At 46.5% G+C, this 21,505-nt stretch overlaps 1 protein-coding gene across 7 annotated transcripts in view; it reads right to left on the bottom strand.

Moving 5' to 3' along the window:
* The window catches only part of RBFOX2 (RNA binding fox-1 homolog 2), a 531,916-nt gene extending 511,036 nt beyond the window's left edge, over positions 1-20,880 (bottom strand). For all 7 annotated transcript variants that reach the window (XR_005774354.1, XM_040408532.1, XM_040408531.1 and 4 more), the window contains exon 1: positions 20,670-20,880. Coding sequence is in view for 6 of the 7 variants with exons in the window: in XM_040408532.1 (XP_040264466.1) it covers positions 20,670-20,696 (27 nt within the window). In the remaining variant the exon portion in view is untranslated. The remainder of the gene's footprint in view (positions 1-20,669) is intronic.
* Between the last annotated feature and the right edge of the window lie 625 nt (positions 20,881-21,505).

Here is a 21,505-nt window from a genome sequence, read left to right as displayed (position 1 = left end):
CAGGCACTCGCAGGGAGAATCGCATTCCGGAGGAGATGGGCGGGCTGGAGGGACGCGCTGGGCGGCGGCAGTTTGTGAAGGTAGACGGAGCCTCTAGGTGCTAATGACGCCCCCATAGCACCTAGAGGCTCATTAGCATATCTATACAAGTTCTTTTTTTAGCGAAACGGCTGCCCCAAAAGCAATTATATTAGGATGGTTTGGCAGAGCAGACACTAGCGGATCGCTAGTGTCTGACAGCTAATTATGTGAAACGAAGTGATAGAAACCCTTTAAAGTAAGGATCGACCGATAGATTTTTTTAGGGGAGATACCGATAATCTGAACTTTCAGGCAGATAGCCGATAATTTATACCGATATTCTGTGAATTAAAAAAAAATATAAAAGAATCCTACACAAATCTGCTGAAAATGAATGTTTATTGTTAACGTGTAGGTTTTTTTGTAAATCTTTTTTTCATTTATAATTAACATTTTGGTGTGTTTTTTTAAACTTTTTTTATTTATTTTTTTACTAACCATTAGCCCCCTTAGGGACTAAAACCCTTGTCCTATTCACCCTGATAGATCTCTTGTGTGCTTTGTGTATACAGCAGCAGGGAGCTAACTATGGCAGCCAGGGCTTCAATAGCGTCCTTGCTGCCATGGTAACCGATCGTAGCCCCAGGCTTACACTGCTGGGGCTCAGATCGGAACTTCCACTGAGAAGGGGACACTGTGGCCACTGCCACCAATGATTAATACTGGGGGACTTGGGTGGGGGGGGGCGCACTGCGCCAAAGATGATAACTCATTCATTCATATAAAGGAGGCGGGAGCTGGCTGCAGAATCACATAGCCGGCTCCCGACCTCTATGAGAGTTAGCTGCGATCCGCGGCAGTTAACCCCTCAGGTGCGGGGTTAACTGCCGCAGATCGCAGCTACTTGTCAGAGGTCGGGAGCTGGCTATGCTGGCAGCCAGCTCCCGCCGCCTCTATATGAATTAATGAGTTATCTTTATTGGTGGCACAGTGGCCACAGCCCCTCCCCTCCTCATGTCCTCCCTCCTCTGGTGGCAGCGGCACAGGAGGAGGGAGACCCTGCTTCCTTCTCCCCTGTGCTGATGAGGGAACACAGAGCGCCGTCAGCAGCGCGATCCGTGTTCCGATTAGTTATCGGTATATCGGCAAAATAGATGCAGATACCGATAACGTTCAAAATCCTGACTACTGGCAGATAATAAATCGGTAAAACCGATAATCGGTCAATCCCTACTTTAAAGGTCTCCAATGACACCTTAAAGCTGTTTTACCTCAAACATTGGTGGCATAGGCCAAGATATGCCACCAATGTCAGGTACATGTGGGTCCCATCTCTGGGACTAGCACCTCTATAACAGAGCCCTTAAAGTAAAGTGTGCACCATGTATGGGCAGCCACTGTCAATTTCTCTCGGAGTTCTGAAAAATCACTCAGCTGTTGCTGGCAGTCCCACGGAAGTGAATAGAGCAGCAGCCATGCATGTGCTCCTCATTTCTGTGAGACTTTAGAAAATAGCGTAGCAAGCTCCTTAGCCATTTTTGGAACTCCCATAGAAGTGTGCACTTTCACTTTGGGTGCCCTGTTATAGAGAGGTATGGGTTCCATATGTAGGACCCACAGCCATTTGACATTGGTAGCATATCCTAGCATAGCCAATGTCCTCTAGATAGGTATTCAATATCTAATAATTGGGGCCAGACGCCAAGGATCCCCGCCAATCAACTGTTTGAGAAGACACCACTGCTTACTGTAGTACCACAGCATTCTCTGCTCGCCAAACACAGCGCTGTCCATTTGATGCAGCTGTGCTTCTTATCACATTCACTTTAATGGGGCTGAGCTGCACCTAGGCCATGTGACTGATAACCATGACGTCAGATGGCCTCCTAGACTAATCTGAGAGAAGGCTACTTCGAGCACCGATGCCTTCTCAAACAGGTGGGGCAACGGATGTCAGACCCCCACTGATCAGATACTGATGTTTTATCCAGAGGATAGGTTATCAGTAGAAAAGTCTCAAAAAACCTCTAAGGGTACTTTCACACTAGCATTTTACTTTTCCGATATAGAGTTCCGTCATAGGGGCTCAATACCGGACAAAATGCTTCAGTTTTGTCCCTATTCATTGTCAATGGGGACAAAACTGAACTGAACAGAATGGAATGCTCCAAAATGCATTCCATTATGTTTAGTTACGTTCCCAGACTGGAGAGTAGGGCTGCAGTAAATTAATTTTTTTTAGTAATAGAGTATTCTATCGATTATTTTTTATGATTAATCGAGTAATTAAAAATTATTATTAGACTGTTTTCCTTTATAAAAACTCAGAACCCCTGCCATCAGTCCCAGAACCCTTCGTTCCCCCCTGTGTGATCAGCCCAAGTGCATTAGTTCCCCCAGTGCCATCAGCTCCACTATCCCCCAGTGCCTTAAGCTGTCCCCCACCCCAATGCCTCCAGCTGTCCCCCCCCCCCCCACTCCCATCGGATCAGCCCCTCCGTGTCCCCCCCCCCCACTCCCATCGGATCAGCCCCTCCGTGTCCCCCCCCCACTCCCATCGGATCAGCCCCTCCATGTCCCCCCCCCACTCCCATCGGATCAGCCCCTCCATGTCCCCCCCCCACTCCCATCGGATCAGCCCCTCCATGTCCCCCCCCCCACTCCCATCGGATTAGCCCCTCCATGTCCCCCCCCCACTCCCATCTGCCCCTCCATGCCATCCATTGCTGGCTGTCCCCCTTCAGTGCCATGTCCCCAGCGCCAGTGAAATAAAATACTTACCTTTCCTGTAGGGGCGCCGCTCCACAGCGCCTTCCTCTTCTCAGCGTGCTGCTCTGGATCCTGACGTCACAGCATCGGGTCATTGTGCGCGCATACATGCACTATGACCTGATGATGTGTCAGGATCCAGTGCGGGCTGGCGGGTGACCACGGAGCGGTAAGTAATAGTAAGCACTTCTTTCCCGCTCCGTGGTCACATGACAAACGAATCCTCGATGCAAAAAATTTCCATCAATGATTTTTGTGTGTCGAATTACTCGATTCAATCGAGTAATCGTTTCAGCCCTACTGGAGAGCAAACCGCAACATGTTGTATTTTCCTTTCCGTCCTGGGATGTGAAGCAAGACTGATCCAGCATTACCCCCAATGCAAGTCAATGGGGACGGATCCGGTTTCTCTGCCACAATAGAAAACAGATCCATCCCCCATTGACTTTCAATGGGGGTAACGCCAGATCTGTCTTGGCAATGTTAAAGATAATACAACCAGACCCGTTCATGACGGATGCCGAAGCATTTTTGCTGGACCCTGCCAGATCCAGCAAAACCGCTAGTGTGAAAAGTAGCCCAAGAAAAAAAAAAAAAAATAATTAAACTCCCACAAAAACCTGTGACAACCCAAAAGCTAGTTGAAATCACTTCTCTTTTGCAGAAGGAGCAGACCACACATGACAATGCCAAAGCAACTCCTAATAAAACAAACTTTTCTTTGTCTAAAACACTAAGCTAAATAATGATAGTGACCAAATACAACACTGGCAAACTCCATTGCTGTGCATGGTGATAGGTGAAAATAATGGACAATGCATATAATTGAAACAATCTGAGCAGAACAGATCCCCCACTGACAATGGAAGCAGTTTGGGAGTTTGCTTTTTTTGGTGAAATGTGTCAAGCAAATTCCCCAGCCTGTTGCTCTTAAAAAAAAAAAAAAAAAAGTTCTCTCCAATAACAGGCCATGCTTGCCATCAAGTACCCCAAAATACTTGAGACTTTTCTACAACAATAATGTCATAAACATTCCTGCATGCTCGCATTTCCACTGGTCTTACAAATCGCTTACTGAGCCACAGCATTATTAGTACTCAATGTGTTCCTGCTGCTTCAGAAATGCAACTATTTCCCAAGAATAATATATGCACTCAGTATGATGTGCATACACTTCAACACAATCTCGCTTTCTCAGCTGACAGTTAATGGCCACATTTACCACTTACAATAAGCATAAACAAAAGTAACATAGTAACAGGCTAAAAAAAAAAAAAAAAAAAAAATCACAGACATCTGCCCATCCAGTTCAGCCTGTTGTCCTGCAAGTTGATGCAGAGGAAGGCAAAATAAAAATAAAAACCCAGTGAGGTACATGCCAACATTCCTCATTTTAGGGAGGATGGGGGGGGGGGGGAAATTGCCTTCCTGACTCCAATTGGCCAGTCAGAATAACACTTTGCATAGACAACCGCCGTAACCTGTATTACACTCCAGAAATACATCCAGGCTCCTCTTGAACTCTTAGCAAGTTCACCATCACCACCTCCTCAGGCAGAGAGTTCCATAGTCTCACTGCTCTTACAGTAAAGAATTCCCTTCTGTGTTTGTGTACAAACCTTCTTTCCTCTACACACAGAGGAGGTCCCCTCATCACAGTCCTGGGGATAAAGAGATCATGGTAGAGGTCTCTCCCCTCAATCTTTTTTCTAAACTGAATAACCCTAAGGGCTCATGCACACAAATGCAGACCGTATGCGTTACCATTTACTTCAATGGGTCTGCAAAAAAAAAAAAAAGTCCCATTATGGTCTGCATTATGAACAAGGATAGTACTGTTATATTAGGGGGTCAGCTGTTCCATGAAATACGGAATGCACATGGACGTATGCCTGAGCACTAAATTTGATAATCTTTATGGGTACTGTAGACCACCCATTCCAGTTATTACTTTAGTGCCCTCCTCTGAATCTTCTCCAGCTCTATGTCTGCCTTGTTCACAGGAGCCCAGAATTGTACACAGTACTCAATGTTTGGTCTGACTAGTGATATGTAAAGTGGTAGGACTATTGATATAGTTTGATACAACCCATAATCTTAGTTTCTACAGTTAAGGCTACATTCACACTTGTTTTTTTTTTCCCTGTACCGGAAAACAACGCTTTTCCATTTAGTTCTCATGCACTATAAATGGAAAGAGATCCGTTAGGGATGTCTCAGTTCCAGCAGCATTCCATTCTGTGACCAGACAAAATCGCTGCAAGCTGCAGTTTTGTGTCTGGTCATAAAAACAGGAGATTAGCTAACAGAAACTAGATTAATAAACTAAAATATAGTCTTTGCTGAAGTGACCTAGTTGGGTGGGAGGGGGGGGGGGGGGGGGGGGGGACAATTGCTTCCCGGTAATTGTTTTTCGATACCCATGACGGCACCCCCCAAAATTCCCTCCCAAAAAAAGAGATACCTATCCAAATCTAGAAACAAATTGTCTTTTTTTTGGGAGGGAATTTTGGGGGGGTGCAGTCATGGGTATCGAGAAAAACAATTACCGGTAAGCAATTATTGTTTCCCCTCCCCCATGACTGCACCCATGCGAGAACAAAATATAAATCAAAATTTAGGGAGGGAGGGACAACAGCCTGAAGAACCTTCCTCCCGAAGGCCACGTCATCATTGAGGTTTCCAAAATTGTTTTATTCGTTTCAACATTTCACAAAAAAATATGACTTTGATTACAAATTCAATACAAAAGGTGATGCATCATTTTATCATTTCCATATACAAAAATGAAAAATACCCCATCTCCCCAAACCCCCCCCCTCCCACCCAACTAGGTCACTTCAGCAAAGACTATCTTTTAGTTTATTAATCTATTTTCTGTTAGCTAATCCAAATTTGTCTAGTATCTGTCGTATGTCCTCTTAGATTTTTACCTGACTCCCTCACCTCTCCTCATACCAGTGGTCAAATGGCTAATTTCCCCAAAGTGCCTTTGAGGGCTTCTAGACTATACCATTCTGTGTATCTGAATGATTGCATAATGTTTTTAATTTCTACCTGTGCAAAGCTGTTGGCAATAAACGTTTTCCACCTTTTGAAAAACCATTTAGTTTTTTTTATCTTTATTTGATTCAGTGTCCAATTTGTCCAGATACATAAAGTGAACCATCTGTGCCTTCACCTCATGAAGCCCAGGTACCTCTGCAAAAAGAGACGTATATATTTCTCTCTTCCCCACCTTAATTCCTCTAAAAACGTCTCCTCCTTCCAACATACGAGCCAGCGGTTCTAATGTTAGGTTAAACAATAGCGGGGAGAGCGGACAACCCTGACGTGTTCCCCTACATAATGGGAAGGGAGAAGATAGAAAACCTGGAATTGCTATCCTTGCCTTAGGAGATGTATAAAGTGCCGAAATGAATGTACGAACTGGGCCACTAAAACCCATTTGATTTAAGATCTCATCTAACCAATCCCACCCGACGTTGTCAAAAGCCTTCTCCGCGTCTATCGCAAAAAGCGACGGACGCGGAGAAGGACAAGTGTTCCACTGAACTGCATCCAACACCACCAATACTTTTCTAATATTGGCGACAGACGCTCTACCCTTGACAAACCCAGATTGAGGAGACACCAAACCCGGCATAAAAGAAGAGTCTGTCCGCCATAATCTTCGCCACTAGTTTAAGGTCTACGTTAATTAAAGATATTGGGCGATATGAAGGGTTCAAGACATCCTTCCCTGGCTTGGGGATTAATTTGATATATGCTAGATTATCTGCCGATGACAACGGAGAACCCGTAAGTATTCCATTGTAAACCGCCGCTAGTGGATTTTTTTAGTTCGTCTCCCAACATCCTAAAAAATTCTCCCGTGTATCCATCAGGACCCGGAGCCTTAAGTAAATGTAGACCTTTAATGGCTATACAGACCTCATCCTCAGATATTGGGGAGTTCAGTGTGTCCAACTGTGTTGCTGTAAGAGTAGGCAGCTTTATACACCTGGAGAGAAAGGACGACAATGGGGTCTTGGGACCCGGGTCCCTATACAGATCTCTATAGTAATCTCCCAGTATGGAAACTATCCTCTCAGGTTTATTATGTATAACACCCCCAGCATCAGCTATTTTTAAAATGTGGGTCTGACGCCTAGAGTTTTTAATAAGGTTAGCCAACATTTTCCCAGACTTATTTCCTCCCCTAAAATACTTATTTTTTAAATTGGACATATCACATTTAATTTTCCTTTCATACCATAACTCGTATTCCCTTTTAGCCAGGTGCAAAGTCTCCTTATTTTGTAAAGTCATGTTTGTTTGGTATGCTGTATAAGCATTCCGCAGGGAAGAACCAAGTTCTTGGATTCGGTCTGAGATTTTTTTCTTTAGACCCCTTACATAAGCTATTATCCTACCCCTAAGAATGGCTTTAGCTGTGTCCCAGAATAACTACGGATTCTCTACGCTGGCCATGTTGTCTCCCCTATACTCCAAGTACCACCCTCTAAGAACCTCATTAAAGTTTCCATCATTATATAAATAAGAGGGAAACCTCCAGATGATATCCTGGCCCTTTGGCTGAATCTCGGAAATCACAACAGAAAATCGGGCTATGATCCGATATCACCATGTCATGAATTTTCGGATCCGTCACTCTCGGCTTCAGGGAGTCAGAGACTAGAAAGTAATCGATCCTGGACCAGGAATCATGGGGAGGTGAAAAAAAAAAGTAAAGTCCCTATCATCCGGGTTGGCGACTCTCCATATATCTGTCAAGGCTGTATCTCTCAAGAAGGGCTCAAGCACTTTGTCATGGATGTGTGGAAGATCCGAACATCTACTTACACGCCTCCTATCTTCCATCGTATTGACTACCGTATTTAAATCACCTCCAACCAGCTGTTTAGACACCGTGTCCCTATTTATTCTGATCGCCAGGTCAGCGAAAAAGCGCTTATTATCACCATTAGGGCCATATACATTGTGTATCTTAATTTCTCTTGAATTTGTGTTTAGATGTAATGTACACCATCGCCCTGAATCATCTGATTCAACTCCAAGGATGTCATAAGCTAAACTTTTGTGCAATAGGAACAGTACCCCTGCTTTGTGCTGTACTGCTTGAGAGCCCACAACTTTTCCTACCCAGGATTTTTCCATGCGACTAAAATCACTTTCTAACAAGTGGGTCTCTTGTAGCATTGCAATATCAGCCCTTAAATGCTTTAACCGTTTTAGAATCGTATTACGCTTCTGCGGGGAGCGCAACCATTTAACGTTCCACGACACAATTTTCATAATCGTAGAAGGGATAGAAAGATCCCTTTGAGACAGTTGTTTGCAAGTGACTAACATAAACCCCATAGAAATAAGACCCTTTACCCTCCCCCCCCCACCCTCCATATTATAACAAACCATAATGAACAAAAACATACCCAGAGCAAGGCGCACCATATAGCTACCTAGTGCTTCCTTTACAGCTCTTATCGACTTCACTTTTTTCCACATGTGGTGTCAGGCAAAGAACTACTGTAAGTACCTCCTAACCCCCAAAAAACTGTTGTTGTCATTGAGGTTAAGTCTATAATGCTTGAAAAAGGTATGAGGGGTGCTCCATGTTGCAGCCCTACAAATCTGACTAAGGGAGGCGTTACCCCCCCCCCTCTGCCCAGGAGGTGGCCACTGACCTGGTGGAATGAGCCCAGAATGCCTCCGGAGGAGGGAGCCCAAGAGAAGCATAGGACAAAAGGATGGCTTTTTTTTAACCCATTTAGCTAAGATTCCCCGGGAAACCCTACAGCCTTTCAGTTTACCCTGATATTGAATGAAAAGACTTTCGTCCACTCTCCAGGGAGCGGTAGATTCCAGGGAGAAGATTAAACACCACCTGACGTCTAGACAGTGGAATTTACTTTCCAACTGGTTGGATGTATTTGGACAGAAGGAGGGAAGGATTATGTCCTGATTCATATGAAAATTGGAAACAACTTTAGGATGGAAGGAGGGAATGGGTCAATTGATCACCATCATCCAGTATGGAAGTGTAGGGCTGGAAGGCAGAAAAAGTATGGATCTCTGAGACCCTTCTTGCCGAGGTGATTGCTATTAGAAAGGCCAGTTTATAGGAAAGGGTCTCCAAGGATAAATCCTGTAGTGGCTCAAAGGGATGCTGGGAGACGGCCGTAAGGTCCCACGGAGAAGTAAGGGGCCGCAATGAGGGATGGCAGCATTTAAAAATCTCTTCTCCCAGGGGTGATCGGCTAGCCTGTAGTAAAAAGTAACTTTTTTCTAAGCCCGCTTGTACAAAGTCTAGAATCCTAGGAATTTCAGGCTCCTTAAGGGGTCCAGGAGAAAAACCCAGAAAGGTGGAGAAAACCTCCCAGACTTTCAGATATTTATTGGCTATGGATTCTTTCCTGCTCTTAAGTAGGGTGGACACCACTTTGCCTGACAGGCCCCTACCTAGCCAGATGTTCCTGTCAACTTCCATGCAGTCACGTCAACTTTAGAGTATCCGGGTCGGGATGGAAAAGGGGACCCTGAAAGAGAAGATCCTCCCTTGGTGGTAGAGGGGAGGGAGGCTAGCCTCTGGAGAGCTGAAAACTGGGCCCTCTTGGGCCAATATGGAGCTACTAGGATTATGGATGTTCCTTCCCAAGCTACTTTGTTTAACACCTGCGGGATGAGACAAAAGGGAGGGAAGGCATAGCCATCCTCCTGACTCCAATCCTGAGCCAGAGCATCCACTGCTGTCGGGTAGTCTTGATGTTTGAGAGAAAAAAAAAACCTGTTTCTGTTGGAACGGTACGCAAAGCAGTCTTTCGAGGGGACCCCAAATACCTGGACTATCTGAGAAAAAGGACTCGTGGTTCAGACACCACTCTCCCCGTCTTAAATCTACCTGGCTCAGGAAGTCTGCTATGGAATGGTCCTTCCCTTTCAGGTGGACAGCTGAAAGAAAGGCTTCTGTCTTCCGCTACCTTGAATATATCTTGGCAGAGGAGGAGAGATGGGACCCTTGTGCCTCACTGACTATTTATGTAAAAAAAAAACATGGTGGAATTGTGTGAGTAAAGGAGCAACTTTTGGTTTCTTAGATGGGGCAGCGCTCTGGTAAGGGCCATCTGAATTGCCTTCAGCTCCTTGAAATTGGAAGACTGTCTTTTGGTCGTTAGATCCCATCTCCCCTGCTAACATCTGTTGTCTGAGTGTACGCCCCATTCCCAGGGACTGGCGTCTGTTATAATGGTCTGCGTCTGATAAACTCACGGGTTCCCTATCGACAGATGATCTGGGGACATCCACCATAACAGACGCTCTTAAGGACAAATGGAAATTCTGATCCAGTGATTCCTGAGACCCGTCCCATCTGTACAAAAGGTCTCTGCAAATCTCGGGAAGGAAATTGTGCGTAGGAAGCTGCTGGAATGGCCAATGTCATTCGACCTAGCACCGCCATAGCCCCCCTGAAGGATCAATGGTAGGATAGGAAAAGATCCCTCATCACCTCTATTGTCCTGATCACTGTCTGGAGGAAGAAAGCTTCTCTGGAGTTTAACTGTATTCCTAAAAATACACAGCTCAGAGAGGGGGTTAGACATTACTTTTTCCAGTTTATCTTCCATCCCAGTCCTTGTAGAGTGTCGCATAAAAATAAAATGTCTAAGGCAGAGTTCACACGAACGTGTGTGACCCGTGCCCGTGCTGCGGCCCGCAAATTGCGGCCCGCAATGCACAATCGCCGGCCGTAGGTCAGCCCGTTCCGCAAAAAGATAGGACGGGACGCAACCCCACGGAAGCACTCCGTAGTGCTTCCGAGGGGTCCCGTTCCGTGCGGCCGTTCCGCAATTCTGGACCCACTGAAGTGAATGGGTTTGCATCCGTGATGCGGAATGCACACAAACTGTGGCAGTGTATTGCGGCCCGCAATACGGCCACGGATAACACACGTTCGTGTGAACTAGGCCTAACCCAGAGCTTTAGGGATCTAGAAACACACGAGGCTGCAATAGAGGGTCTGAGGCTGGTGGACGCACTTTCCCAAGATCTTCTGAGGTACACGTCCCTTTTTTGTCTAGCGGGTCATTCAGACCTCCCAGATCTTCAAAGGGGAGAGCCGTTCTTTTTGCTATTTTAGCTACAGGAGCATCTACTAAAGGGGCTTTATCCCAGACACTGGTAATTGAATCTTCAAAAGGGATATTTACGTTTAACCGAATTGGGAATGAAAAATTTCCTATCGGGGTTCTTTTATTCTTTTTTGATCAAAGCCTCAATATTTTTGTGAACGGGGAACGCTCTATGGCATCTGGGTCCTAACCCTTCAAATGCTTGATCAGCCATGGATTTGGGTTCTTTTAAGTCCTCTAGCTGTATAGTGGACTTAACAGCCTTCAACAGGGGTTCCACGTTTTCCAAAGGAAAAAAAAAATAATGACTTTCCTGCTGTATCTTGATCAGAGGAAGAAAAGTCAGAGGCGAGCTCCCCTGATTCTATAACTTCTTCCATGTCGGACAAATCTGAGTCAGATTCCCAGGCTGCGGATTGTTTAACGGGGGATTTGCAAAGCGAATGCCTTAACGCCTTTAAAGAAGATCTGACCTCAGATTTGACTAAAGCCTTAATAGATTTGGACAGGCTCTGCGATTCTTCCATTACCAATGCATGTCTGGCAAAGGTTTGGCATAGGAGGAAGGTAATGGGACCCTGCATTCCCCACACTCCTTGTGCTTGGACTTCCGACACCTTTTTAGGAACTTTGGGAATCTGCAGTAAACTGAAAAAACAATTAGGGAAAATACAGATGATCTTACCCTCCAGCGGTTGTCCCCCACTCCTTCGGACCAGTACCAGACTAGAAGGCCTCAAGGGTTCACTGGGGTCGGCGAGACCTGAATCCGCAGGTTCTGACATCTTCCGTTGGGATTCCTTGCTTGTAGGCTGTCTGTCCTCTCCTGCTGCCGCATTTATAACGCACCTCGGCCTCCTCCTGTCGGATTTTCTCAAAATCCACGCCTAATCCCGGTACTTCCGAGTTCGTGGCGTCACCGGAAGTGACATACCAGAAGTTGTGTAGTCCGCGCATGCGCAGCGGCAGCTCCAGCCGCCATCTTGGAGTAGGGCCGTGCTGCCTCTCTTCAACCGCCGCAGGCTTGACGCCCGCCAGGACCAGGGACCGCCACAGCCGTCCCTCCAGAGGCCAGGAGGGGAGCAGTCTTTGGCAGTTGCTCCCTCAGGAGACTTACACTGCCCGGGATGCGTCCATTGCGGTGCACAGACCTGGATCTCCCCAGCCCCTGAGATGTAACTTGGTAAGACTCCTCAGGATCTCCAAACCCGGAGGACAGGAAACCTGAACTGAGGTGTGGTGGGGGTGTGAAAAATTTTATATCCTCAGGTCCTCCTCGCATGGGGGAGGGGGAAAAAAAAGGATCAAGCACTGGAAATACCACGTCACAAGGCAATGGTGAGAAATCACACAACAGCATCCTAACAAAATGGATGCACCCTCCTGATGTGCAAAGTCAAAATTGATCAGTTTAATTTTAGTATACAGATTCTCTGCCGGGTCTCAATACCAGAATAAAAGGGGCTGTCCGGGTTCAGAGCTGAACCTGGACATACCTCCATTTTCACCCAGGCAGCCCCCTGACTTGAGCATCGGAGCAGTTCATGCTCCAATGCTCTCCTTTGCCCTGCGCTAAATCACGCATGGCCAAGGCATTTTAAGGAGTTGCGGTGACAAACCAGGCTCTCCATGGGGCTGCCAGGAAGCCCGGTGATGTCACCGGCACTGATGGGCAGGCTTTAGCGCTGCCCTAGCCAGTAAAACGGCTAGGGCAGCGCTAAAGCATGCCCATCAGAGCCGGTGAAGTCACTGAACAACACTGCTGGGCGGAAGCTTCCGCCTGGCAGTGTGTTATTGTAAACAAAAGAGCCCGTTCCCTGCGCAATCTAGCGCAAGACAAGGGAGTGCATCAGAGCAGGAGATGCTCAGATGCCAAAATCAGGGGGGCTGCCTGGGTGAAATTATGGGTATGTCCAGGTTCAGCATTGAAACCCGGACAATCCATTTAACAACGCAAGTGCGAAAGTAGCCTAGTCCTTTTTTTTACTAAGTGTTTTACCATTTAGTATGTACTGGTGACTTGCAATATTCCTTCCCATGTGCATAACTTCCTTCCCATGTGCATAACCTTACATTTGTCTGCCCAAAGCCCCAATCAATCCAGATCCATCTGTAGCAGTATACTGTCATTTTTGTATTACCTTACAGTTTAGTATGGTCAGTAATAATTTATAGAATTTTTGTTACCATTGATGCACGACACTGCATGTAAACAATCCATCTCACAGGCTAACATTGCATGCAATGTCTCATGCTTAAAGGGAATGTGTCATCAGAAAATAACCTGTTTAAATCACCGTTTTAAATTTTTTATTAACATTTTCCATGAATTCCATATAGTTAAAGGGGTTGTCTGGGTTCAGAGCTGAACCCAGACATACCCATATTATCACCCAGGCAACCCCCGACAAGAGCATCGGAGCATTTAATGCTCCGATGCTCTCCTTTTCCCTGCGCAATCCGGTGACGTACCGGGCTCTCCTTAGGGCTGCCAGGTGGAGGCTTCCGCCCAGCAGCGGGTTTTAGCTCTGCCCTAGCCTGTAAAACGGCTAGGGAAGCGCTAAAGCAGGCCCATCAGAGTTGGAGACGTCACCCAGCACACTGCTGGGTGACATCCCAGCGAATGGCAGGTGGGGAAAGGGACGAGCCTCCCTAGAGTCACCCACCTGCCATTGGCTGCTCCCCATCCCCCCCCCCCCCCCGGACGTTTTCATCCGTGTACAGGGAGAAACAGCAGGGGTGCAGGGGACCAGGAGCAGCACAGGGTAAGTATATTTACCAGTGAGGGGCCCGGCACATGGGGGGGGGGGGGCTGTTTGAGACGTTAGATAACCCCCTTTAAAGGCTGTATACACACACATTCGGAGGCAATTTTTGTTTATGATTGCATTTTACTCATTTCTGGCTAAAAATCTATTTATCAATTGGCCTTTATTAAAAGTATTGAGCTGTTCTGTCTCAAAGAGTTAAGTTTTTTCTAGCTGTATGACTGGTACTTTAACTTTCACTTTGTGCGATCATCTAATAACCCTTATCACTAAATTAAAGAGGCCAATAAACATTTAAAGCTACTTTCACATTAGTGGCAGCTAATGTCATACCGTGTTAGCCCGAAAATAAGACCTAGCCCTATTTTGCAGGGTTTTGGGAGTAGGGCTTAAATATAAGATGAATTTTATATTTATGGATTCAGCAGTTCAGGAGCGCTCACTAAAGACTCCTGAGCTGCCAGGGTGGGCGGGCAGTACATCGGCGCTCTCCCAGCTGATCGGAGGCGGGCAGGAGTTACAGTACAGCAGCACAGGCTGCCAACACTTAGGCCTCTTTCACACAGGCGTTGCGGGAAAATAAGCGGGAAAACGCGCGATTTTTCCGCACGAGTGGAAAACATTGTAATGCGTTTTGCACTCGCGTGAGAAATCGCGCATGTTTGGTACCCAAACCCGAATTTCTTCACAGAAGTTCGGGCTTGGGATCGGTGTTCTGTAGATTGTATTATTTTCCCTTATAACCAATACACTGCTCAAAAAAAAAAAGGGAACACAAAAATAACACATCCTAGATCTGAGTTAATTAAATATTATTCTGAAATACTTTGTTCTTTACATAGTTGAATGAAAAATCACAAAAATAAAAAAATGGAAATCAAATTTTTCAACCCATGGAGGTCTGGATTTGGAGTCACACTCAAAATTAAAGTGGAAAAACACACTACAGGCTGATCCAACTTTGATGTAATGTCCTTAAAACAAGTCAAAATAAAGGCTCAGTAGTGTGTGTGGCCTCCACGTGCCTGTATGACCTCCCTACAACACCTGTGCATGCTCCTGATGAGGTGGCGGACGGTCTCCTGAGGGATCTCCTCCCAGACCTGGACTAAAGCATCTGCCAACTCCTGGACAGCACCTGAGGGGTTAATTGTGCGGATCACAGCCCCCTGTAAGAGATCGGGTGCTGCCAGGCAGCAGGGGGCAGTCATGTACACAGTTCGTTTGAAATTGCACCATATTGTCTCAACGTCAAACGGATCCGTCCCCATTGACTTGCATTGTAATTCAGGACGGATCCGTTTAGCTCCGCACTGCCAGGCGGACACCAAAACGACTTTTTTCATGTCGTGGATCCTCCAAAAATCAAGGAAGACCCACGGACGAAAAAACGGTCATGGATCACGGACCAACGGAACCCCGTTTTGCGGACCATGAAAAAAATACGGTTGTGTGCATGAGGCCTTAGGGGGAGGGCTCTGGTTACTGACACTTTTGGGGGGCTATTGTTACTGGCTAGTGAGGGCAGGCGGGATTAGCCGCAGGGTGAGGGCAGTGGCGGCCATCTTAAATGAATAGTGAAATTGCAGTTTTATGCAGACTGGTTGCTAAGGGCTGAATCTTATTAAATATGGGGTAAGTCAGTCTAATAGTAACTGATTCTGGAATATCATGTTATTAGTAACTACATATATGAAAATTGAAATTAGGGTCTAAGTGTGACAGTTATCCTTTAAGTGTTCCCTTAATTTTTTTGAGCAGTGTAATAGCATTCTGAATACAGAATGCATAGTAAAATAGCGCTGGAGGGGTTAAAAAATAAATAAATTTAACTCACCTTAGTCCAGTTGATCGCGCAGCCCGGCTTCTCGTCTGTCTCCTTTGCTGAACAGGACCTGTGGTGAGCATTCATTGCAGGAACAGGACCTGTGGTGACGTCACTCCGGTCATCACATGATCTTTTACCATGTTGATGGCCCATGTGATGACCGGAGTGACGTCACCACAAGTCCTGTTCCTGCAATAAATGCTCACCACAGGTCCTGTTCAGCAAAGGAGACAGACGAGAAGCCGGGCTGTGCCATCAACTGGACTAAGGTGAGTTAAATTATTATTTATTTTTTAACCCCTCCAGCGCTATTTTACTATGCATTCTGTATTCAGAATGCTATTATTTTCCCTTATAGCCATGTTATAAGGTTAAATAATAATGATCAGGTCTCCATCCCGATAGTCTCCTAGCAACCGTGCGTGAAAATCACACCGCATCCGCACTTGCTTGCGATTTTCATGCAACCCCATTCACTTCTATGGGGCCTGCGTTGCGTGAAAAACGCACAAAGAAAAGCATGCTGCGATTTTCACACAACGCACAAGTGATGCGTGAAAATCACTGCTCGTGTGCAGAGCCCCATAGAAATGAATGGGTCGGTATTCAGTGCGGGTGCAATGCGTTCAACTCCCGCATCGCATCCGCACGGAATACTCTCCAGTGTGAAAGAGGCCTTAGCCTTCAGTGAAGCCGCTAGCCTGCGCATACATCGCTGCTTCACTCATTGCAAAATTATGCCGGCAGCCGCGCTTCCATCTACGGTACCGAACAGGTACATCGCTGAGCGGGCTGATCGGCTTCTCTACCCTGTACTGCCGCCAGCCCGCACGTTCTAACTTACCCCTACCGTAGCTGAATGAGGCAGGAGGATGTCCTTCTCTCTGCTGCCTGGAGCTGGAGGTGCTGATTGGTGGTGAGCATGTCCTGCTCCCTCCCCCGCCTCCACCAATCAGCACCCTGTTATCTCTCGCACCAGATCTCCCTGGTAACGTACCGTACACATTGCTGCCTAGGGGATCAGGGGCAGTGTATGTACGGTACAAGAAAGAAGTGGGGCATTGCCTGCCAGTGTACTGTACCGGTATCATACCGTAGTACTGTGCCACCCACAGTGATTATACTGTATTTGAATAAATCTAGATTTTTTGTTCAAGTATTAATGTGTGATTGTTGTTCATGGACCCAAAATAAGCCCTACCCCGAAAAGCCCTAACCCTTATTTCAGAGAAACACTGTAGTTTTATTCCGGCCGCCTCTTGGCATGTTTGCCATGCTGCTGCTGTACCTCCGGCTGCCCCTATTATAGTCAATGACGCCAGAGCGAACCTTCGGCGGCACGCGTGCACTAGCGGCAGGACGGATCCGGCAGGCTGTTCACCCGCCCGAAGAGCCTGCTTGAGAAGGCTGCTGCTAATGTGAAAGTAAGGCTACTTTCACACTTGCATTTTGTGCAGATCCGTTCAGATAATACAAGCGTCTGCATCTGTTCAGAATGGATCTGTTTGTATTATCTTTAACATAGCCAAGACGGAGCAGTCTTGGACACCATTGAAAGTCAATTAAGGACGGATCCGTTTTCTATTGTGCCAGATTGTGTCAGTGAAAAAGGATCTGTCCCCATTGCCTTACATTGTGGATCCATTTGGCTCCGTTTCAGACGGACACCAAAACGCTGCAAGCAGTGTTTTGGTGTCCATCCCCAAAGCAGAATGGAGACTGAACGGAGGCAAACTGATGCATTCTGGACCGCTTGTAAGAGCCCTGAACGGAACTCAAACGGAAAGCCAAACCGCGAGTGTGAAAGTAGCTTTAGCCACATTCTTATCAGTAAGATAAGAACTGAGCTATAATGTTTATAATGTCAGAGAGCAGAGATAAGGAGCCCATCAGCTCCCCAACTGATGGAAGACAGAAAATCCACAGGATGCCACTACAGCATCATCTATGTACACAAAAAAGGATTCCATTTTTTAACGAATTGAATTTTTTTTTATTTTAGATCAAAATGAGTACAATGCAATAAAAATAATTGCCCCCAAAAAGGTGTACATAGCCTTTATTTTTTTTCAGACATACCAGGAGTCATACAAATAAATGCTGAAAGCAAAGTGACTGATATTAAAAGGGTTGTCCGAGTTATGGAACAAAAATATAGCACTGTAAATCTGATGGTCAGCGATACATAACCAAGCTGAGCAGGTTTTAGGCACAACAAAAAAAATATCTATTTCCTCATTTCCCTGGTTCTCTTCTGGCTCTTTATTTACCTGCAACAACAACAATCTGTGCCCCTCCCCCTTCTCTGCTAAGGGAGTGAATACAAGTGCTGCCCTGAGTGACATGTCTGCCTGCTGGGATACTCAGCAGCAGGTTGCATGTGTAGGACTACAAGTACCAGCTGTACAATGACATAGGATCTTCCCCCTACCTGCAATGCTCTGCAGAACTTCTCTTTCAGCTCCTGTGCCCAGCATTTGTCTCCTCACTGCCTGCAGCTACACAGTAAACAATTCAGCCCTGAGTCTGTGCAGCTGAAGGGGTTAAAGGGAGTCTGTCACCAACCTGACCAGTTTTAAACCGATCACATAGTTCAGTGGGACACAGACATGACACAGATGGTACCTTTATTTCCTTTTTCAGATCATCCAAATTGCCCAAAAAGTTGTTTTTATGATATGCTAATGAGCCTTCCCAAGTGCCCAGGGGCGGAGAGTTTGCTTAAAGTGCCCAAGTTCCCCTGCCTCATTCGCACCCAACTCCGCCCCTCAGTAAACTCCAGCCAGCCCTATATGGCTCTGTGACATCATATATCCCTATAGGCCATTCGCGCATCGCTGCCGGGCCCGGGCATGCGCAGTGTTCTGCTCACAGTGGTAAGAGGCACAGAGATATGCAGTGCGCATGCGCCAGTTACTGGCGTAAAATCGGCGCATGCGCACTGCATATCTGTGCCTCTGCGATGCACGAACGGCCTATAGGGAAATATGAGGTCACAGAGCCACAGGGCTGGCCTGAGCTTACTGAGGGGCGGAGTTAGGCGCGAGTGAGGCGAGGGAACTTGGGCACTTTCAGCAAACTCTCCGCCCCTGGGCACTTGCGACCGCTCATTAGCATATTTTTTTAGGTCTGTGCATGGTCGGCACTAATACATTCCTATGGGGGGGGGGGAAATTTCAGGCAAGTATTCAGTTTTTGTCCGGAGATAAAACCGTAGCATGCTGTGGTTTTATCTCTGTCCGGACAGTCAAAAAGACTGAACTGAAGACATCCTGAACGGATTGCTCTCCATTCAGAATGCATGGGGATAAAACTGTTCAGACAACCCCTTTAAGGCTATCAGTTTCCCAGGAAGGCCTCCAATCACATAGAAATAGCTGACCCCAGTAAGATTGTACTTTGTAGCATTCATGTGGTTTCTTTACAGATTGCCCCATTAGAATACATAACACCTGTGCACAAAGAACAGGGGATACCTGCAGTTTATTCAGGACATCCTTTAGCAGTCAGTGAACAACTGTTGAAATTAGAGCTGGTTAAAGATGTGCATTCAATTCATGCCACTGTTTTACCCAGTCACTGCCCCACCCTCAAATGGGGTACATTATGTAGCCGCATCACCTGGACGTACAGTCCAGAGAGCAATTCAGAGCCAAGCACACTGTCATATGGACGACTACCACATGCGCCATATGCGTCCACATGCAGAGGCTTAAAGAGAACCTTTCCTCAGTTTGCCCTAGTCTAATTATGGTCTTACCTTTAAGGGCGGCCCCCACTGATGCCATGGCACTCCCCCCAAAGACCCCCTCCCTGTTTGCACGCTGTTGGCCCCATTGATTTTGGCGCCTTATATTATAATGAGCCGACTCGGTTATACTAGGCGGAGAGTCGCAGTTTCGCTGGGGGTTGTTCTCTACCAGGCTGTGAGCGCATCCAATCAGAGCGCACCACTACTCTTAACCAGGGAGAATAGGGGCGTCTTTGGGAAAGTGCCATGGCATCAGTGGGGGCCGCCCTTAAAGTTAAGACCATAATTAGACTAGGGCAAACTGATGAAAGGTCCTCTTTAAGCCTTGGTTCCTCTTGAATGGGATGAACGATAGAATGTCTCGCTAATAATAATAATAATAATAATAATTCATCCTTAAAAGGCGAGGGTAGAGAAATAACAGCACTAGGGGAATCATTGAATCCCAGAGTCTGGAAGCGTCCACGCCATCACCTAAATACTGCGCTATGCAGGAGGGCTGGGTCGCCCCGCTATACACAGAGGTGCTCACAAGCTGCACAGTCAATAACAGGTTAAAAACCCTTGAGCTAAATGTTCATTGCGTCACCACCACACTGGCTCACGGGGCCTACACTGCAGAATATTTTTTATGACGGAATCTGTAGTCCAAACTGACAAAATGAACATTTAGATTCAAGTGAAAAATGAAGAAATTGGAAACCTCTCCTCAAGAAAAAGGGCTATTCTCAGTATTAAAAAACCCCTTTGCAGCACCAAGGTGCGGTGATCCTCCTGAGCAGCGCCTCCCCCACCAAGAAAACACGCACCGCTCGACAAGAGAATGGCCGAGCTCCACTCACAATAACCTTCAAACTGCAGCCCCTCCAGAAGTACGAGACAGCACTGCAGAATGGACCCCTCGGTGGGAACCCCTGCGCCATCTGCATTACCTAGGGACTGCCCCTGCCTGCCACGATATCCGACCAAACCTGGACAACTACGGGCCGGTATCAAAAGTATACTTTCTAATAACGGAACCATGGTCATTACTTCAAGGAATTAACAAGTAAAACCAAATTAGATGTCGCACACGTCACTGTGATCCATTCTAAAGAAGGAGAAAGGTTTCTCTATCAACCAGATTACATAAACCCCACGTCACCCGACGGTAACGGCCAAATAGCTTTTGGTCATTATTTAAAGGAACGAAATCAAAAACCCCATGCACAAAGACAAAATGGGGACGGCTGGGAGACGTGTAATGTTACCAGCAAGGTCTAGCCGCACATGGGACCAATTAGGAAAAGAAACAAAGACAAATACAAAGAATTGGGAGAAGGGGGGAGAAAATGGGAGGGGTGGTCTACAGATCGATAACGAATGCCCCAATATGGACACAAGGAGATATACTGCAGCCTTACCTGCGAAACCATTTTATTCTTCTCCATAAAACACAAGCGGGAGAAGAGCAGAGAGCGGGTAAGCGCAGCTTCGGAGTGCCCGATCGCCTCACACTCTTCTTTTCGAAGGTTATCGGTTAAAAATCCTGGACAATTTTTTTTCTGTCCTTGTGTACGACTCCTTCCTTCCTATCTTTCTTTGCTCCCTTTCTCTCGCTCAGGATCTAGCTCCTCCTTCTGCCACCAGGGGCAATTTATCACTGCTCTGCCACTCCTCCCGCCCCCTCCCCGACTTGCTCCCAGTTCTCTCCTGTCTCTTCCTTTCCCCTCCCCCTTCCTTTCCTGCCTGGCTGAGTAGAAGGGACACATCTCCTATTACACATAGCAAAGAGGGAGAGTAAAAACAGACGCAGCAGTATGAAGGTGCTACCACACAGGGCAGTCATGCATTCACAATCCAGTTAAAGAATTCAGCCAGTTGTGGTGTCCCACTTAGCATAAACAAGCTAAATCATTTCATTGCAGCTGGCTACATTCAAAAACTGCTCTTCTGAATGCATATTTGTTGCTGCAGTAACTGTGTCACAACTGCATCCCAACTGCACTGTGTGTGCTGCCACATGTTCAGGCTTTTTGTATGCAGTTTTTGAAGCCAAAATCAGGAGCGAATCATAACAGGACGGACAGTATTAACCCCTTCACGACATATGACATACTATTACGTCATATGTCTGGTCTTTAAAGCTGGCAACCGTTCCAGAGCGGAGCCGCGCCATAGCAACTGGGTGTCTGCTGTTTCCGCAACCAGCAGTTATGCTAGTGGTGGACATTTAACCTCTCAGATGTCGTGGTCAAAA

This window comes from Bufo bufo, chromosome 9 (assembly GCF_905171765.1).
Source record: "Bufo bufo chromosome 9, aBufBuf1.1, whole genome shotgun sequence".
NCBI lineage: Eukaryota > Metazoa > Chordata > Amphibia > Anura > Bufonidae > Bufo > Bufo bufo.
The sequence above is the reverse complement of the archived record's forward strand: the minus strand, read 5'-3'. Positions and strand labels throughout refer to the sequence as shown.